Below are 17670 nucleotides of genomic sequence, written 5' to 3' on the forward strand. Positions count from 1 at the left end.
CAGCCGCTAGCAGCAGATTAGGACTGCTGAGAAAAAGGGGTAAGGCAGCCTTCTGCTAACTGTAAGGCTGCAGAACTGGCTTTAGAGCTGATACAAGTCTTAAAAAGCGTGTGTTTACACCGTTTTGTCTTATTTAGTGGATTTAATCGTTTGCGAAGTTCCTGGCCCTCGTTAGTCTGACAAGACACTTAACCTCAATCTAGTCTGTGCTGACTTAAGGCACACACATTTTAGGGTTTGCATTCGCAGGACCGACCCAAGAAACTCAAAAAAAGGATTAAGAACAGAAAGAACTCTGCTTAAGAATGGCTTCTAAACTATAAGGCCGTCAACTAACCCTGACAGAAAAATCAGGGGTGTTCTTTCTGTACCAAACCTTTAACGAAAAGTGCTGCAGGAATTCGAGGCACTAACTCATAAAAGAATTTGAGAGTTTAGTTTTCTCAAAATTAAAGAAGAGGGGAAAGAAAACTACCATTTTCAAAGAACCTTCCTGTTTCTAACTTTCGATTGCAGTGTCATCAAAGAAACAAGAGATACTGCAGTCGTAACTCCCAATTCATTACTTTGTCTTCCATTCTTTATGATGAAGGGGTTATTTTTGATTGAAATGATCAAAGCCCTCTAGAGTTGAGTAACCCATCCATGAAATTTCTTAAGCTTTTCCATCCTTCCTGCTTAGCATCTAGGTTGCCTACCTGATTACTTCAATTTTGCAGGAAAACCATTTACTGAAATCCACTGGTTTGCTGCTTTTAACATCTTCCATGACCGGCTTTGACTTTTGGTAGAAGTCCCTGTTGTGTTTAGTCGCTCAGTTGTGTCTGACTCTGCAGCCCCATGGACTGTAGCCTGCCAGGATCCTCTGTCCAATACATTTCCCAGGCAATACTGGAGTGAGTTGCCATTTCCTTTTCTAGAGGATCTTCTCGACCCAGAGATTGAACCAGTGTTTCCTGAGTTGCATAATTCTTTACCAGCGTGCCACCAGGGAAAACTTCTTACCCATGTTTTTGTTAATGGTTTCTTACACTTTGTGTGATAGTTGGTATGCTTCCAATCAAGTAAACCCTCCTTTTCATGGGGGGAGCTAGATGTTAAGAAATAGAAGGCTAGCGAACTTGTTAACATGTGTTTGTAACTAGTCAGTTTATCTCCTCTGGCCTCACTTTCCCCACTTTCCAGTATTTTCCCTCCCTGGGTTGCTACAGGGGGTTAATTAATTAAGATTTGTAAAGGGCTTTGAGGAGCAAGGGACAAAGTATTATTAGGGTCTCATGCCCCAAGCCATGGCCCCATCCTTTCATCCCAGTCAGTGGCACAGGCAACCCCATTCTTATGCATGCCAAGCCCTTAATCCCCTCTTGAATGTGGCAGCTTCCAAGGAAAGGACAAGAGGCCTTAACTAGAAACAAAAATCCACTGTAATGAGGTGCTAAAAACACTGAACTTTTAAGATTCACTCCTAAGAAAATGGCTGAACTGAAAACTTAATGGTTCTTCTCATGACTTCTGAGTCCCAATCCAAGGTGGGAATAACGGTAGGAGGAAGGCGCCTTAAATATCAACCAAGATGACAGACAGTTTCAGTACCAATAAGTTTTTATTCATTGTATATTCCCAAGGAAAAGAAAGGGAAGGGAAAAGGGTCAGTGTGTGTGTTACAAAATGATAGCAAATGGGAAAGGAAGTACCTGGCACAGCAAAATCAGCCATCAAATAAACACTGCCCAGATGGGGTCGCCAAAGCCCAAGGGGCTGTGTCTCCTGCAGTTCAGGTATGAGAAGGGATGAGGACAAGAACAGATGGGTACATGCTTTTCTACCCTCCCTCCCTCCCCATAAATTCAAGATTTCATACAAAGCTTTGGTTTCTAGCAGTAAACATGGAGTTACATTCGTCCGTCTGCTATTAAACAATCTTGTGGCCACTTTGACATAAGTTTCTTGCACCTGCATAAAAGTTCCTGAGTGACTTGGGTATACATTCATCTTTCCTTTTGTGGTTTCCCAGCCCCACCTTCTACATGGAAGGCCCCTTTCATTGCTCCTCTCTACCCTTGGATTAGAAATTAAAGTTGGTCTTAATCCATCCAAATACAGCAGCCCATTTAGCATGAATCACATCAAGGAATGGACATGACTCAAGACTGGGAACAAGAGATGGAGAGATCTTAGCTTCTTCAGGATTTTTGCACAAATCACTTAATCACAGGTACCCCACAAATTAAACGTATAGGTATATGGTCTATTTTGGGGGGCACAAAGGTGGAAAGAGGGGGTAGGAATCTAGTTTTTAGGACAGATCTTGTTTGAAATAGGAAATAGAGGAAGGGGAACACAAAAGAAAGTGTAGTTCAAGACACCCCCCCACACACTTCAAGAAGAGGGGTCCCAAGCTTGTTTCAGATCTTTTTGCCTGGTGCAGAACGTTTTGTCAAAGATGCTTTGGCTACTTTTCTCAATATAAAAAGAAGTTTGTAAACAATAAAACCCCAAAAGAACATGGAGAAGACCAACACATTATATTTACACAAACTAGGCCACCTAGCAATCACCAAATCAGCTACTTGTGAAGTCCTACAAAGCCCAGACAAATATAATAACTAGAGGGGGGCAGCAGTTGGGGGAGACAAGGATCAGACACACATCACCCAATGCGTTCTATTGCATTTGCCCCGTGACAACACAGTGAGGTAGGTCTGCAGTGATCTCACAGCTTGTAAATGAACCCTCCCCCCCAACTGCCCTTTCTCCTTTAGCTGCCATGATACTAATCACTGCTGCAGCAGGGTAGGACCCTGGCTCTGAGAACCACAAAGAAGCCATTGCTGATGGTCTCTCCAGAAGCCAAGGAGGAAAAGCCCAGAATCGTTAAAGATCTTATCCTTGCTTCACATATCCATCCCTGGGCATCTCAAGATGGGTACAGAGGCATTGTTCTTAAAAACATCTTACCAACTTCCATTTTTTTATAAAAATACACACACTCTGTTGTGCATGGTCGGCCTAGCCCAGTCAGGTGAAGGATGGATCTGGTATATAAAGCGAGTCCTGTGCCCTGGGATTATAGACTGGAACAGGAATCCTTTATCACACATACAGATGACCTGTGCCTAATCTTGGCTTCCCCCTCTCTGCACTTCTTACCTGGCCCAGCCTCTCCTAACCTCTCTGCACCACGTTTTCCCGTTCAGACCAATTTCCAATCTTTCAGTAGGAAGGAGACCAAGTCATGGGGCAACCCAGTTAAAACCTAGTCTCTCATGAAATGCTGAAGATGGACGGGTTTCAAGAGGACACTATGGCAGAAGAGCCAGCTCTAATTGGCAAAAATGAGGTAGTTCAATAGGCTATACACACTCCAAATAGTTGTTCTCTCTGATGATACAGCAACAAAAAGCATTCCTGCCATGCAGACCCGGAGCTGCTGCCGACTTATCCCTGAGATTGCTCACGTACCTGAGAACACAGTGCAGGAATGAGGGCCTTAGATTAAAATACACAAAAATACAAAACCAGAATATTTATATTACGAAAAAAAAGTTAAAATGCACAAGATACGTCATTCGCACACAGCTAGTGCAGTTGGCATCCTGGAGAAAGTGGGACCCAAGGTACAGTCACTCAAGGAAGCAAATAAATAAAATTGAGTTGGCCCAGAATGGGGTGAGAGTAAGCTTAGAAGCAGCAAGTCTGCAGCTGTTCCCTCGATCACCCCTTTACCTGTCATCATAACCCATTACTTGGGACAGTTCTTAGCATTCTGTCCCAAGAGGGGGTTATGAGGAGAGAAGATGAGGAAAACCCTGCCGCCCCTCCTGAAATGTTTCCTCCCATGGAATGTAGTGGCTTGTTGGTTGGGTCCATCAATCTTCTCTTCTTAATCTTTACACTCTGATACGGGAAATATTATTCCACATTCTTCTTTAAGAGTAAAACAACTTCCCTACCCAGGCCACTTTCAAAAGCTGGAGATTCTGGGGGTGGCAACTCAGATAAAGCATGCAGGGAGAGTTAACCCCCAAAGCCCTCATGTGCATTTGGAAAGAGCTGATTGGAGTTTCTTTGCCTCATCCCTTCCTCCCACCAAGAGGGAAGAGGGGGTGATGCTGTGGACTCCAGCCTCAGATATATGGCAGTGCCAGCTGCACCCTACCCACCCTGTCCCCACTTTCTCCACTCTGCCGATTGATGCCTGCTCCTCAAAACTTTCTGATCACAAAAGGATAGCCCCCACCCACTGTGGCTCAATTCTGGGCCTCTGGGAGCATGGCAGAGCTATGGATCTCTTCTTCCTCCTCCTGAAAGTAGGCTGGCTTTCCCTGGGAGCTGGGAGCTTGCTGGGCCTTCAGTGGGCACGAGGCTACCATATGGTTGATGCTCTGGCAGAAATGGCACTTCTTGGGCTGGGGTGGCAGTTTGCATTCCTTGGCATGATGGTCTAGACCTCCACAGTTGTAGCACCTACCATCAAGCAAGATAGTCAAGTTGAGAGTCAGGCATGAGAAGAGACCACAATGTTTCCCGAGTGAGGACCCTTGGGCTCTGCTTTTAGTTGTTAATTTACCCACTTCCCTGCCTGGAGACCAATTTCCCCAATTACAAAAGGGGTATATGACTAGATATCTCCGAGTCCTTTCCAGACCTCTAATATCTAGATGATAGCTTGAGATTCATGACAAATTGAAAATACCAAGAATGGAAATCCTGGGCCCCAACTGAGAAGTACCGTACCCTTAAAAACAGTACCTCTCATTCATTAAAATGGAGAAGAAATTAAAGGGCCAGAATCTGTTTGTGCACAGAACTAACATGAAGGAAACCAATCATTTGGAGATGAGATGAAGAAGCAACAGCTACAGATATACCGTCTTGGCCTCACCATGTACACTTTCACATCCATGGTCTCCTTTAGTTCTAAAATAGCGTGTGAGGTTAGTGTCACAATCCCCATTTAGCAATCAAAGCTCGAGCTCCCAGAACCCAATTACTTATCAAGTAGAAGAGTAGATCATGGAGTACCCTCCACACACACCACCCTCTCTTTGCCTCCCACATCCAGATGTTGCCAGGGGCCACAGGCTTCACTTTATCTTTGACATCTTGTCCAACCACGAAAGGGAGAGCGCTCATCATCCCTACCAACCCACACAAGCTGCCTTCCAGTCCATACCTGTCCCCCTTTGATCTGCGTTTCTGCATATTCTTCCCTTTGGGCCGCCTTTCACTCCCAATACAGAACACCCCACCAGGGCCGGTGACTCGGATAGATTCCAGGCCCTTGGCAGACTTCTTAAAGGTGAACTCCACGGCCTCACCCTCCTTCAGGCTCCGGAAGCCTTCCATGTGCAGCTTACTCTGGGGGGGAGAGAAGCATGGTAGATTTTAATGTTAGCCTTCATTATTACACCCAAAATACCAAAACCTTCATACGCATGTTCCTCTAAGATTGAAAGAGTAAGGGTGTAACATTTCCATTTTATTGGTAAAGACACTGTGATTGGAAGAGTCACCACCATTAAGGACAAGAACTCTACATTACATTAGGAACAATCACTAAGTAAACAGATGCCATAGTATTTTTTGCAGCTATTCTCATTGAAGGTTCTCAGTAAAATAGAACAGCAGAAAAAATTGTTAAACATAGCATTTATAAGAAATCAACCAATGTAAAATTGTAAAATATAAAGTAACAGGCCTATACACTTAAAAGATGTCAGTCATGAAAGACAAACCCCTACGAAGTGAAGAAACTGAGTGCCATACATGATTCTGGTTGGCTCTTAGAACAGGAGAAAATATTAGGAGAACCGACAAAATTTGCGCATGGAATGTAGGCAAATGTGATAAGTTCCCTAATTTCGATCATTGTACTGAAGTTACCTAAGAGAATAGCCATATTTTAGAAAAAAACATGCTGAAATATTGTAAAGATAAAGATGTTCGAAACCTGTACAAGGGAAAAAAAAAACAATTAAAGCAAATGGTACAAAATGTTAACAATTGATGTATCTGGGTAAAGGTTATATGGGAGGTTTTCACACTATTCTTGCAACCTTTTCCCAAATTTGAAATTATATCAAAACAATGTTACTGAAAGTTGAAGGGAAAAGACAGTATGACCCAAGCAGACAGCTCAGTGGATTAGAAGAGAAAATCTACTGGAAGATCCAAGAATAAGTGCAGAAATCAGCAGGTGAGGAAAATAATTCCATAAACAGCATTATTGAGAAACCAGTTATTCACTAGAAAATGAAGCCAGAAATTTATACTTTACATCATATGTATGCAAAATATTTCAGAAGAATTAAATATCTAAATTGATAAAACTATAAAAAGTTACTATGAATCAATATGAAAGACTCACAGAACAGAATAATTTGCAGGAGGACCTAGCATGACACATATATTTAATATCTCACTGGTTCAAAAAAACCCACAAAAACAGAAAACAAAAATACCATAAAGCCATTTGAAAGAATGTAAAGTCCTTGCTTTGTTCACTGCTGCATTTTGACACCTAAATAATGCCTAGCACATTTTGGATGAATTAATGAAAAGGAGGTAGGCTTTAATTATATAACTTGGGAAGATAATCAAATTTTCAAAGGAAGAGAAAGACTTCAAATACTGTGTGGAATGATCTCACTGAAACACTGCTTGTTTGAACCAAAATTTAAAAGAAAAAAGAAAAAAAGGAGTTATTCAAACAGTTAGTTGAGTGGCAACACCAGGGTCATAAGAACCCAGAGTTCTGGATTGGATAGCCCATTTCACCTTGCCATTTTCTGCATCAATAACACATTAGTGGAATGACAGCCTCTCCCAGACCCTGCACAGAACAGACTTCATTATAGATATCTTCCAAAATATCCAAAGAACATGTCAAATATGTCAACAAGGTGTAGTCGTTGTTGAAAATGTGGTTCAGAAGCAAAAGGGATCACCATGTACCTAGTCCTGGCTTGAGGCCTTTTATGAAGTTGCTGGTGGGGGTGGGGCAAGGTGGCTATTTCAAACTGGGACTTAGATTAAACATGCTCTTTTGCCAAATGGGATTCCCAATTCCTCAGTCATTTACATTTTTCTTTTAATTTAGATGGTATGCTTAAGACAAGACTTCCATTGAGGTAATTAAGAGCCTAGGCTCAGGTGTCAGATACATCTTGGTTCATGAAATACTGATTCCACCAATTTCTGGCATTGTGTTTGATCTTGGTGAGTTACTTACCTCTGGGTCTCAGAACTTTCAGACAATGGGATAACCGTAGCTATTTACCTAAAATTTTAATGAAGATTAGGCAGGTAGGATATATGCCCAATAAATATCAATGAATGAAATATTCCAAAGGTTTGGGATCCTCTCCCTTCTCATTAGCACATGAACAGCCAGGGTTGTAATGACACACCCCCCTCCCCCAATCTGAACGTGGAGCGTTAAAGCAGAATATTAAAACATTTCAGAAAGGTGAAAATTCTTTCCTCCTCCCAGTTACATAACCACCACCCTGAATTTGATGTTAAATCTGATGTGTCTCTTATTGAGCTGGGACAAGCCAGTGAGTCAGGAGATGCTGGAGGATCCAGACCAAGAGCATTCTTGACCCAGGTAAACTCAGCTTCTCCCATTTGCCTAGTGGAACACTCCCAGTTCTCTCTGTGATTCAGCAGATAGATATTAAGAGCAAAGGTTTAGAGTCTGACAGCCTATCCCCACTTTCTGTGTTAGCCTACAAAATGGAGTAAATACTAATTTTATGGTGGTGCTGTGAGGTTTTATGCATGAAAAGTAGTTAACACTTTGCCTGCCACATATAAATCCCAAGTGGCAATTATCACCAGCCTTTTCAGACTGGATGAGGGCGTGCTAACAGTGAGAAAGAAGTGTCAAAAGACCCAGCATTTTAACCCTAGTTTTTTATCGCTAACTAGCAGTGGAAACTCAGAAAAATATCCCCTCTACGAGCTCCAGTTTACTGAGCACCGCAATCTTCTGCATCTATACCTTCTAGGCTTACTGTGAGAACCAGAGGATAATATAAATGGGGACATTTGAAATTGCCTAGTCCTCTTAGTTCACTCACTCTATCCCTGGAGGATTTGAGGTCAGCTTAAGACCATCTTTTCCTTTGAAAAGATAAAGGGTAAAAAAAAAAAATCCCTGTGGGTACCTCACCATAATCAGCCAAGATTTAGACTGGTGGTCTCCAGGGGTGGCTCCTTGCCCCCCCCCCCACCTTCTAAAACACATAGTTTGAATTCCACTCTTATCAGATAGGTAATCAGCGTGCAGCCCCACTGAGCCTGCCTCACAGGGCCTGCATCAGAAAGGAGCCTGAAATTCTTGCTACCACCCCCCACCCCACCAGCCACACACAAAGCAGGGCCTGGGCCCCGCCCCTCTCTCCATCCCCTCCAAAAAAGAAAAGACCTGGGGGGGGAGGGGCAAGGCTTGAGCTCCCCCAAGACAGCCCGGCTCTGGGAAACAAAGAGTTGACACTGGTTGGTTCTGGTGGTCAGATTCCTGGAGTTCCAGAGGATGCAGATTCCCCCTTGACCCCCCCCCCATCACACATTTACCACATTCACCAGTTCCTTCCTTCCTTCCTCTCCATGTAGGGGGTTATGGTCACGGTGAAAGGAATGGACACAGAGACACCTTTCTTCCCTAGTCAAGTTTGGGGCCAGCCAAAGCCACTACCAGCAGCCATCTTTCCTCCTGACCTACCCTCCTCCCACCTTTCCAGGGCCCCCAGTCAAACCTTTTTTTTTTTTACTGAGGGGCCAAATTAGGGTTGTTTATTCAGATAAATTATATTATAGGTGGGAGGGCTGCCGCTGTCCCATCTTCCTTTCCCTTGTCTGTTCAAAGTAGGAGTGTGGGTAGCCTGCAGTGGGGGAGAGGGGAAGATGGTATTTAATCAGACAGAAAACAGTTATAGGAGGCATTTTTTGGATGGCAGGGAAGGATGGGCCAGCTATAGTACTAAGGCCTTCTGCACCCCCAATACCTCACTGCTGCCTACTCTAACCTTCCTCCACATCAAGATTACACCTTTGTAAGTCATAGAGAGAAGGGACCTGAGGAGTCACTCAGGGAGTGTGGAGTAAAAAACTCACAGCAAACTTGAGTTTCCCTCAGCTTGCTCTGTGAAATTTGGATAAATAAGCTCTGGTTCTATAATTATCTGTAATTGATCAAAGGTTGGGTATTTGGCTTTTCTGCAATATCCAGGGCCATTCTGGCTCAAGACTACCTAGTGTATGGCTATACCCTCAGTTCTAGGTGCTTAGCAGTGCACAAACATTTGCAGAAAAAAACCCAACTTCTCTACTATCCAAAATGACTAATATGTACTAATGCTTACTATAGGCTAAGCAGTTTTAAGCATGTCACATGGTGTAACACATGTGACCTTCACACCAAGCTTTTTATCATGCCCCCTGCTGAATTCATGGAGACAGAGGGGTTAAGCACCCTGCCCAAACTTTATATACAGTGCTCTGCAATATAATGCAAGGCGCATAGACATTTTAAAACTTTCTAAGAGCCACACTGAAAAAGTAAAAAGCAATTTAATTTTAATGAGTTAGTCCTAAGGTGTCCTCACAGTTCAACCCAAGCCTCATTCCTAAAGGTAGGGTTTGGTAGGAGGTAGGAAACCAATGGGTTCTATCAGAAGCGGTTTATTTTGTCAGGGAGAATGGGGAAAGAGATCCACCCAGAACCACAGGCTGCCAGCATACACCCCTCACACATCCAGTTCCTGCCTGGAGTTCTCCACCAGATGGTGCTGCTCATCAGCCTGTCTGCACCCAGGTAGCTGGAGCAGAAGAGAGGAAGGAGCCGCACAGTGTTCTCAACTCTGCACCTAAGAGTTCACCTAGATTGATCTTCCCAGCTCCTTAGGACGGGCATCTTCTCTGTGGTCCTTAGGAATATGGAGTCACAAGGGGACTGAACTCTGATGAGGATCCAACCCAGGGTAGGTCCCGATAAAGATGGGGCTGTTCTCTCCCCACCACCCCCACTCACCCACTCAAGAAGTGAAGAAAAGATCCTGGAGTTTTTAACCAGAAGCCCAGTTGTTGTTCTGCTCTGTTGACAAAAGCCATTTACTCTCTTTACCAGTCTGAATTAAAGAACTCCAAGCTGAGTCTGTATTAATTGCATACTATTCTGGAAAGTTTTCTTCTCCTCCTCCTTCACCTCCTTTGACCTTCCAGATTTAACACTGATAGTAGTTGCTATTCTTGCCTGCAGGAAGAAGGGAGGGGTGATGTGCCTCAGGCTGTTTCTCAAACAAACAAAAAAAAAACCCACCAAGGAATTTCCATAGGCTGGGGAGTATGATAGTTTTGATAGTTAGATTAGGAATGTTCCAGCAACAACCTTGCCCTGAAGAAAAATCACTGAAAACCACTTAGATGGCAAGTAGTGCCACTAACCACAAGCTTTACTCCGGATGGTGGCACAGTCTTTACTTGGAACACTGTCTAGAAAGTATGTCTCTTCACAAACAGAAGGACTCAAGATCTCGTAATGCTCAAATTAACTCACATGCTTTTCTACTAACTTCCTGAAAAAACCCACGCATTTAAAAAATTCTTTCTGGAGGAGTGGGAGGAAAACACAATACTTTCCCTTCCTGATGGTCCAGTGCTTAAGTCTCCTCACTTCTACGGTGAGGGATTTGGATTGGATCCCTGGTCAGGGAACTAAGATCCCTCAAGCTTCACGGCCTAATTAATTAACTAAAAATAATGACCTTTTAAAAATTCCCTGTTAAGATGGAAAAGAAATAACTAGTGAATGACCCTTCAACCCATGGCTTCCGTGTCCTCTCTGGAGCTCAGCTGTGAGCTACTGACATTCACTCCACAAATTTTCAAGGCGTTTTTACTGAGTGCCAAGCCCTCTTCAGGCCCTGGTCCGGAAAGACGGAAACTATCAGTTCACATTCCCTCCCTATCTCCAAGCTTCTGGTCTGGAGGAAGACCTGCCGACAAGGACCCCCAACTGTGAGTGTACTCTTGATTTCTCAGGGGCCCCTTCGTTCCTCATATCTTCAGCCCACCAAGTGCATACTAGAAAACTAACCGGACTACTAGTCCATCTCTTCAAAGAGTTCAGGTTAGAGGAAGAGTTAAGACAAGTACATCAAGACCTAAACATAAGGAAGGTAATCAGAGGCACTGGTAAGGTTATAAACCGGGTAGGAAAGAGCCCTTTACATTCTCCCTGCCCCCAAACCTGAGGCTTAATCTAGACCGGCCTGAAGTTGCTCTCACCACCCCCACTCATCCTTTTCAGAGAAAGCAGGCCACGTGGCATCAGCAGTTTCTTGGTACTGGAAATTTCTTCTCTTAACCCAAACCTGGTGCCTCGGTCAAATTTGTGCTCTTTTGCCTCCAAGCATTCTAATACAGCATTTTAGCCAGAAAGCTATTTTAAACAGATTTGAGTTCCAAAGAGCTGTGGGAGAAAACAGGGGACTTCTTCCTGATTTTCAACTTTTGCACATCTAGGGGAGGTTGGGAGTTGAGCCACAGGAAACAGGAGGTTTCTGTTAAAATGGTCAAAACTTTTTAAATGGCCACAGAGTTGAGAATTCTTAGTCCTTCTCAGGCAACCAGGAGACAGTAGTTAGCTCTTTCTTGCTCCACCTTTTGATGGAGCTGTTTCTCAACTGGGGCTGAGTTTGCCTCCCAGGGGGGCATTTGGCAATGTCTGGAGACATTTTTGGTTGTCACAACTGAGGGATGCCCAGAATGAGAAGTTATCCTGCTTGAAATATGTCAGTAGTGCAGAGATTGAGAAACCTGGATTTAAGGGCTAGCTAGCTGCCACTATGATGATTCTTAAATTTCCCCAAATTCGGGGACAGCAAGAGAGTTCTAGCCTAAAACCTGCGGCTAAGTACCAGGGTTGGTACAGAAGTCTTTTCGCTTTATGGGTTTTATTCACTCATTTTTTTTTAAGGCTGACAGTAGGTTTTCTTTCCCACGTATCCACCCCTATTGGGCACTGAGGGTTGGACAGGGAACATAAGAACAGTGACCAGTGTGTTGGAAACAAAATAGGCCCTACCTTGGAAGGGAAAAGAATATGTCTAATTGTGTGTCCCCCCCCCATTTCCTTAGGAAAGGGGCTCCCTCATCCCCTCCCCTAGCAGATGTTATCTTAGGACAGTTATCCTGCCCACCACCCACACCACCAGTTCCAAGGTACCCACCACCAGCAGCCAAAGGGGAAGTTTCGCTGTTAAAGAGAAATGTCTTCCTTTCTCTCCATTTTGGGAACACTCTCCTGCCCTGGGAAAATTTCTAAGGATTGTCCTGCATCCACCTAATTCCTCTACATTAGATCCCCAGGGAGAGATTTCAGATTTCTCAAGTGCAGGACTGGAATCACTAGTTTAAGTGTTACGGTAGAGTTTGAGGATCAACCTAAGCCCCAGCAGTGTGAAGGCAGAGCTCAGGGATAAAGCTCAGGGAATTTCCATCATCGTCCTCTGTGACTGTTAGCAGGGGGTGTTAGAGAGACAAATTCTTGATTCCTTATCCCAGCTCAACTCTTCCTGATAACTTATTCAACTGTGGAATGTCCCTGGACATTCCAAGACCCCAAGTCCAGGTTATCTCCCAGCAAACCCATCTGAAACAGCATGGTGTGGGCTCCACTCCCCAAACTGAAGGCTAGTCCCCATTTTCTTTTCTGCCATCCCATATTTCCCAACTGCTTTGATCCTAAGGGTTAAGTGGGCTGAGGCACAGACCCATTTGCTCAGGAAAACCTTCCTTGGGAGTTGGATATTACCAAAGAACCTCAGAAGGACTATCTTCCCCTCGGTCTTTCCCTATGTGGCAACCTTTGGAAGAGAGGCAAGAAAATGTTAGGTCTGACTCTTTCATTCCAGGCTTTCCAAAGTTGGGGGTGTCCAGTGGTCTCCAGACCGGGAGAGATTTTAATCTCTTTGTGATCAGATAAATGGGGAGCTGGCCACCCCGCTGAGGAGGGCCATTCAAAGCTGGTTCCTGTAATAAAGTGATTTAATAGATCTAAAGAGGCCAATTCCCTTCTTTCTCCCACAATTACTTCCTGTGGGTTATCATTCACATATGTAAATGAGACAGGGAGGGGGGCTAGCCACCAGTCAGAATTAGTTGTACGAAGGGAAGGGGGTAAAGCTGGGGGTGGAGGAAGCAGGGGAAGCCAGGGGGCAGCCAAGCATTCTGCAGCCGACCCTTCTGGCCGATGTTCTAGGAGCCCAGTGACCCCAGCGTTAACTGGTGGATCCCCATCTCCCTGCGTACTCTCTCTCTTGTTTCCCCCATTCCGCATCCTCACTGAGGGCCATGTGGGGACTTCACCGCTGTTTCCCTCCAACCAGTCTACCCAGCATCTCCCCTCTCCACCCCTCCCCCTCCAGAATACCATCCCTCAGGCTCCAACCCTTAATCCCCACATCCTCCTTTCCCCTCCCCCACTGCTCCTAAAGCCAACCTCCCCGAAGTAACCCCTCCATGCCCGGCCTGGGTGTCAACCTCCTGGGTCTGAGATTAGCAATTTCTTCTCAGGTCCAGCCCCAAACCTCCAAAGGTGGAGGGAACGCAAGCAACAACTTCCTTTACACGGTGGTTACGTGAGGTGCTCAGGAAGGGGCGGCCAGGGAGGAGGGTAGACGAAGTCTCCGGTTCGTTGTTTGAGGCCGGGAATGTTAGGACAGCAATCAATGGCTGTCTGGGGCCATAAATGCCAAGCTGAGGAGAATAGGTCCTGAGGCTAGCCTCTCTCCAGCCCCTGCCCTACGACACTGAATTTCACCCCCCGACCCCCCGCCCCTGTGCTGCCTTGCTTTAACTGAGAACTTGGGGTTGCGACCTAACTCCCTCCCAGGCTGGCCCAGGAGTCGAAGGGCGGGCTCTTTGCGTTTTCTTTCCTAATAGGAAATAGACAGTATGAGCCCCTCTAGTGATCCATGTGCCTGAGACTGTGCTCTTGAGGAACTTCCAAGCCCCCCAAATGGATCCTTCAAGGATCTGCCAAACCCATCCAGAACCCCAGGGCTTGAGTTTTGGGTGACCACCTGGGTGACGGACCCGGCAGACTTCTCGGCTTTCCGCTGTTGGGTCCCGAAGCCGTTTCCCTCCCTTCCTCCAGGCCGGGAGCTCCATTCACAAGATACTGAAACGCGCGGGCGCTCAGGGCTCTGCTCTGACCGGGCATGTGCTTCCCTGGCCGGCCTGCTCGCCCTCCCCCCACCGGCAAGCACAATACAACCTTAGTTCTGCCACATGGGATCACCTCCCTGCCCCCTGCCCCCTGCCCAGGGGAAAGAGGTAACAGACACGTGGTAAACCAGTGGGGTTCCCGGAAGGGGGTGGGGGTGTTAATCATCGGCTCTTCCCCCACTCTCGTCACGTTGGAGTTAATAGGGACTCAGAACTGGGGTGCCACGCAAAGACGGGAACGCACAATGAGGGCCCTGGATTTCCCCTCAATCCAACAGCCGAGTCCGTCCGCCCACCCTTGGATACGCGCGCCAACATCCCGTTCCTGCGGCAAAGTTACCAGAAGCGCTCTCACCTGGTGCACAAAGACATCCACCGGGGTGTCGAGCGCGACCCCTGCGCGGGCGGTCATGGACAGGAAGCCGAACCCCATGCGCACGTTGAACCACTTACAGATGCCGGCACCGTGCAGCAGCTGCGGCTCCTCCGCCGCGCGGGCCGCGTCCTCCGGCGCCTCCTCCGGCGCCTTAGCGCAGCCACCTGGAGATTGGGAAGGCGCTCAGCTGGGGGGCCACGGAATTGGAGGACCCCCAGCAGAGAGCCGGCAAGGAGATCCGAGGGTCCCAGCCCGCGGCTGGACACCCAGGAGGCTGCAGCTACCGAGCAGCCGGCGAGAAGATACCTATCCCGGCCGCCTCCCGCGCTCCCCCAGCTTAAACTGAGGCCAGCGGGGCCCCGAAAGTTTTGCTTTTCTTCCCACAACACGTTGCCCAGGGACATGCGGCCAGACAGGCCCCTCCTCTTCTCTCCCCCCGCCCCCGGACCTTCAGCTTGCTCGCCACTGGGACACCAGGGTTCCTGGCTCCAGAGATGGCCCCCAGAAGCAGGAGGCCGCACAGACTTGGTCCTTGGGCTAGCCTGGGGGACACTTCCCCACCTCTCTTTCATGTGGCTTCGGGGCGCCCCTGCCGCCTAAGGTGTCCCTAGTAAGTCCCGAGGTCGAACCTGCGAACTGCTGGTTTGACACAGAGCCCATGGTAGTCGGCTGAGCCCGCGGCCCCGGGCCCCTGCTTGGGCGGCTGCTGGCCCCAGAGAAGTCCGGAGGCAAAGGGGTGGCTCGGGGAAGAGGCAGCTACATCTTCCCCAGCACAATAGCGGTGGGAGGGCCCACGGCTTTTCAAAGGCTCCCAAATTCTAAAAGACAATGACCCAACCCCCCGCGGGCAGCCCCCCTCCCCTCCCTTCCCCTCCCCTCCCTCGCCTTTCCCCTCCCTTTCCCTCCGGCTCCAGCTCTGGCCCTCCCCCACCACGGCGGTCTCTGACACCTCTGGGGTGTCCCTTCTCAGAACCTAGAGGTTTGACACCCCCTCCCCACACGCACATCTGGAGATTGGGGCCGTCAACCCTACAAGTCTTGAGTATCCGGGAATTTGGGATCCTGCACTTTAAGGACTCGGCGGGGGTCCCCAAAGCAGCATACAGGTGGGGGGCATGTGGCGGGGGGGGGCAGTTTTAAAGCCACGTGACTGCTCACACACACACACACACACACACACACACACACACACACACACACACACTTACACACCACCCCCACCCCCCGTGCAGATAATTATACATTCCAGAGAGTTGGGGGGGAGGGAGGTGTGAGCCTGGCAGCGCTGGCCAATCAGAGACACAAACCACCTGTCAAGGGAGAAATGGATGAGCCCTCCCCCTCCCCCAGCCCTGGAGCGCCCCTCCCCCTCCCTTCCCCTTCAGGCCTCCGAGCTGACCCGGCAGCTCGGCGCTGACCCGCTCTCACCCCCCACCCCCGTGTGCTTAGATAGACCTGGAGTTCAGGACACTGGGAAGCCTGGGATGGGGAAGCAGGGGGGAGGTGGGAGACCTAGCGGGGCCGATCTCCACTCCTGACCTAGGCGCGGCCTCTCAAAGTCTATCTCTGACTAACTGAATGTCTCGGAGTTTCCCACCGAGTTTCTCTGGATCTCTCAAAGCGCTCCCAATTGATTCCGTGTAAAGAATTCTTCCTTGTTTCCTTCCAAATCTGTCTAACATTGACCCACGTGGAGTTTCCCGAGAGAACAGAAGAAGGAACCCGAAGAGGCTTGAAGTGTGTTCCTCTCTCCACCAGCTGACCTCATTCTGCCCCCATGGCCATCCCATCCTCATCCGTGGTAGGGATCCCGACACTTTTAGGTTCCCAGGCTCTCCTCGCTTCAGAGTCCTGTCCTAAAGTGCGCTCCCTTCCCCACAGTGAGGTTGGTGGGGGAACTGGAGTAGGGGCTCTCCTCATTTGAAGAGTTAGCCTCCCCTGGTAGGAGATAAAGAGGGTTGGCCAGGGGGGTGGCTAGTGCCCTGGTCGGAGATGGACAATGGCCCGGGGCTCAGTGCACGGCCCTGGCCCTGCCCCTTCACTTCCGGTGCTCAGTTCAAACTGGACAATGCCAGCTCCGGCCAGTTCCCCTCCCCCACTGCTACAACCCATTTAAAGGGACAGAGCCTGCTTTCGGGGGCATCCGCTCACTGGGAATTCAGTCGTCTCCACTAAGTGTGCAGAACCTCTCGTGCTCCTGCGCCCGCCCGCGTGTGTGTGTGTGTGTGCGCGCCCGCGTGTGAAACTGAGAAATAGAGAACAGGAATTAGTGGGGGTAGGGAAGGGAAAGATGAGGAGGAGAGCAAGGGGCTGTTGAGAGATTATTTCTCTCTCCTATCAAGAGTGCTCTCCGAGTGACTGAAACTTCAGTGTAAGAAATGGGGGATAGGAAGTTGGGATAAAAAGGACAACTGTGGCCCTCAGCCTACAAAATACAAATTATTAACAAATATCACTAACAATGCGACAGTCCCAACTGAGGACCCTAATTTAGATGTTCCCAGAGTTGTGCGAGTACATCAGCCAAAACCATTTTTTATTTATATAATCCTTCCCACCTAAGTCTTATCCCTAAGTCTAGTCCCCTTTCTAGGGCCCTTAAAATGTACCCACTCTCTGTATCTCTCTTCCTAAGATTCAGGAACAGGTGACTAAGGTCTGCCTGAAAAAAGAGAGGATAAGAGAATTTAGCGCTCTGCCTTCCCTTGGTCTGCTTTCAATTGAAACTTGTTCCAGCAGGCGCTACTAGCTTCACTGTCCAGGGTCCTGAGGGCGGCGGAAGCTCTGTCCACGGTGCTGAATAGAGCCCCGCTCTCCTGGTTCCCAACTCCCAGTTTTGAGAATGCCTTCTTGAGTTCTCACCTCCACGCTCTTCCCAGAAAACCTGGTTCTTCTCAAACGGCCCCCACCCGCTCAGAGAACCTGACACATTGGAGACGAATGAACAGACTTTCTTGGACTCTAAAGAAAGGGCACTTCCAAACATACATGATTCTCTGAGAGTAGTATATCTCAAGCTCCTCTTCAGAAAAATGATGCATGTAGCCACAGAGAAT

General features: G+C 47.6%; 1 protein-coding gene across 1 annotated transcript; it reads right to left on the reverse strand.

Moving 5' to 3' along the window:
* Positions 1-1584: 1584 nt before the first annotated feature.
* Positions 1585-15386, reverse strand: LIN28A (lin-28 RNA binding posttranscriptional regulator A). Its single transcript, XM_081586456.1, has 4 exons — positions 15244-15386; positions 14594-14778; positions 5177-5361; positions 1585-4467 (listed from the first exon to the last, which is right to left on the reverse strand). Exons 1-4 carry the CDS (start codon positions 15272-15274, stop codon positions 4251-4253), a joined length of 618 nt encoding a protein of 205 aa, XP_081442582.1. The 5' UTR covers positions 15275-15386; the 3' UTR covers positions 1585-4250.
* Positions 15387-17670: the final 2284 nt, after the last annotated feature.

The sequence above is a fragment of the Giraffa tippelskirchi genome, chromosome 3 (assembly GCF_054371585.1).
Source record: "Giraffa tippelskirchi isolate mGirTip1 chromosome 3, T2T-mGirTip1v1.2.pri, whole genome shotgun sequence".
In the NCBI taxonomy this organism is placed as follows: domain Eukaryota; kingdom Metazoa; phylum Chordata; class Mammalia; order Artiodactyla; family Giraffidae; genus Giraffa; species Giraffa tippelskirchi.

Excerpts from the sequence above, each read along its gene's own strand:
- LIN28A (XM_081586456.1), bottom strand. The coding sequence starts at position 15,274 with ATGGGCTCTGTGTCAAACCAGCAGTTCGCAG. Across the intron at positions 14,779-15,243 it reads GTCAAACCAGCAGTTCGCAG|GTGGCTGCGCTAAGGCGCCG; the intron begins GTTCGACCTCGG and ends CCCAATCTCCAG. Across the intron at positions 4,468-5,176 it reads CGCAGATCAAAGGGGGACAG|GTGCTACAACTGTGGAGGTC; the intron begins GTATGGACTGGA and ends GCTTGATGGTAG.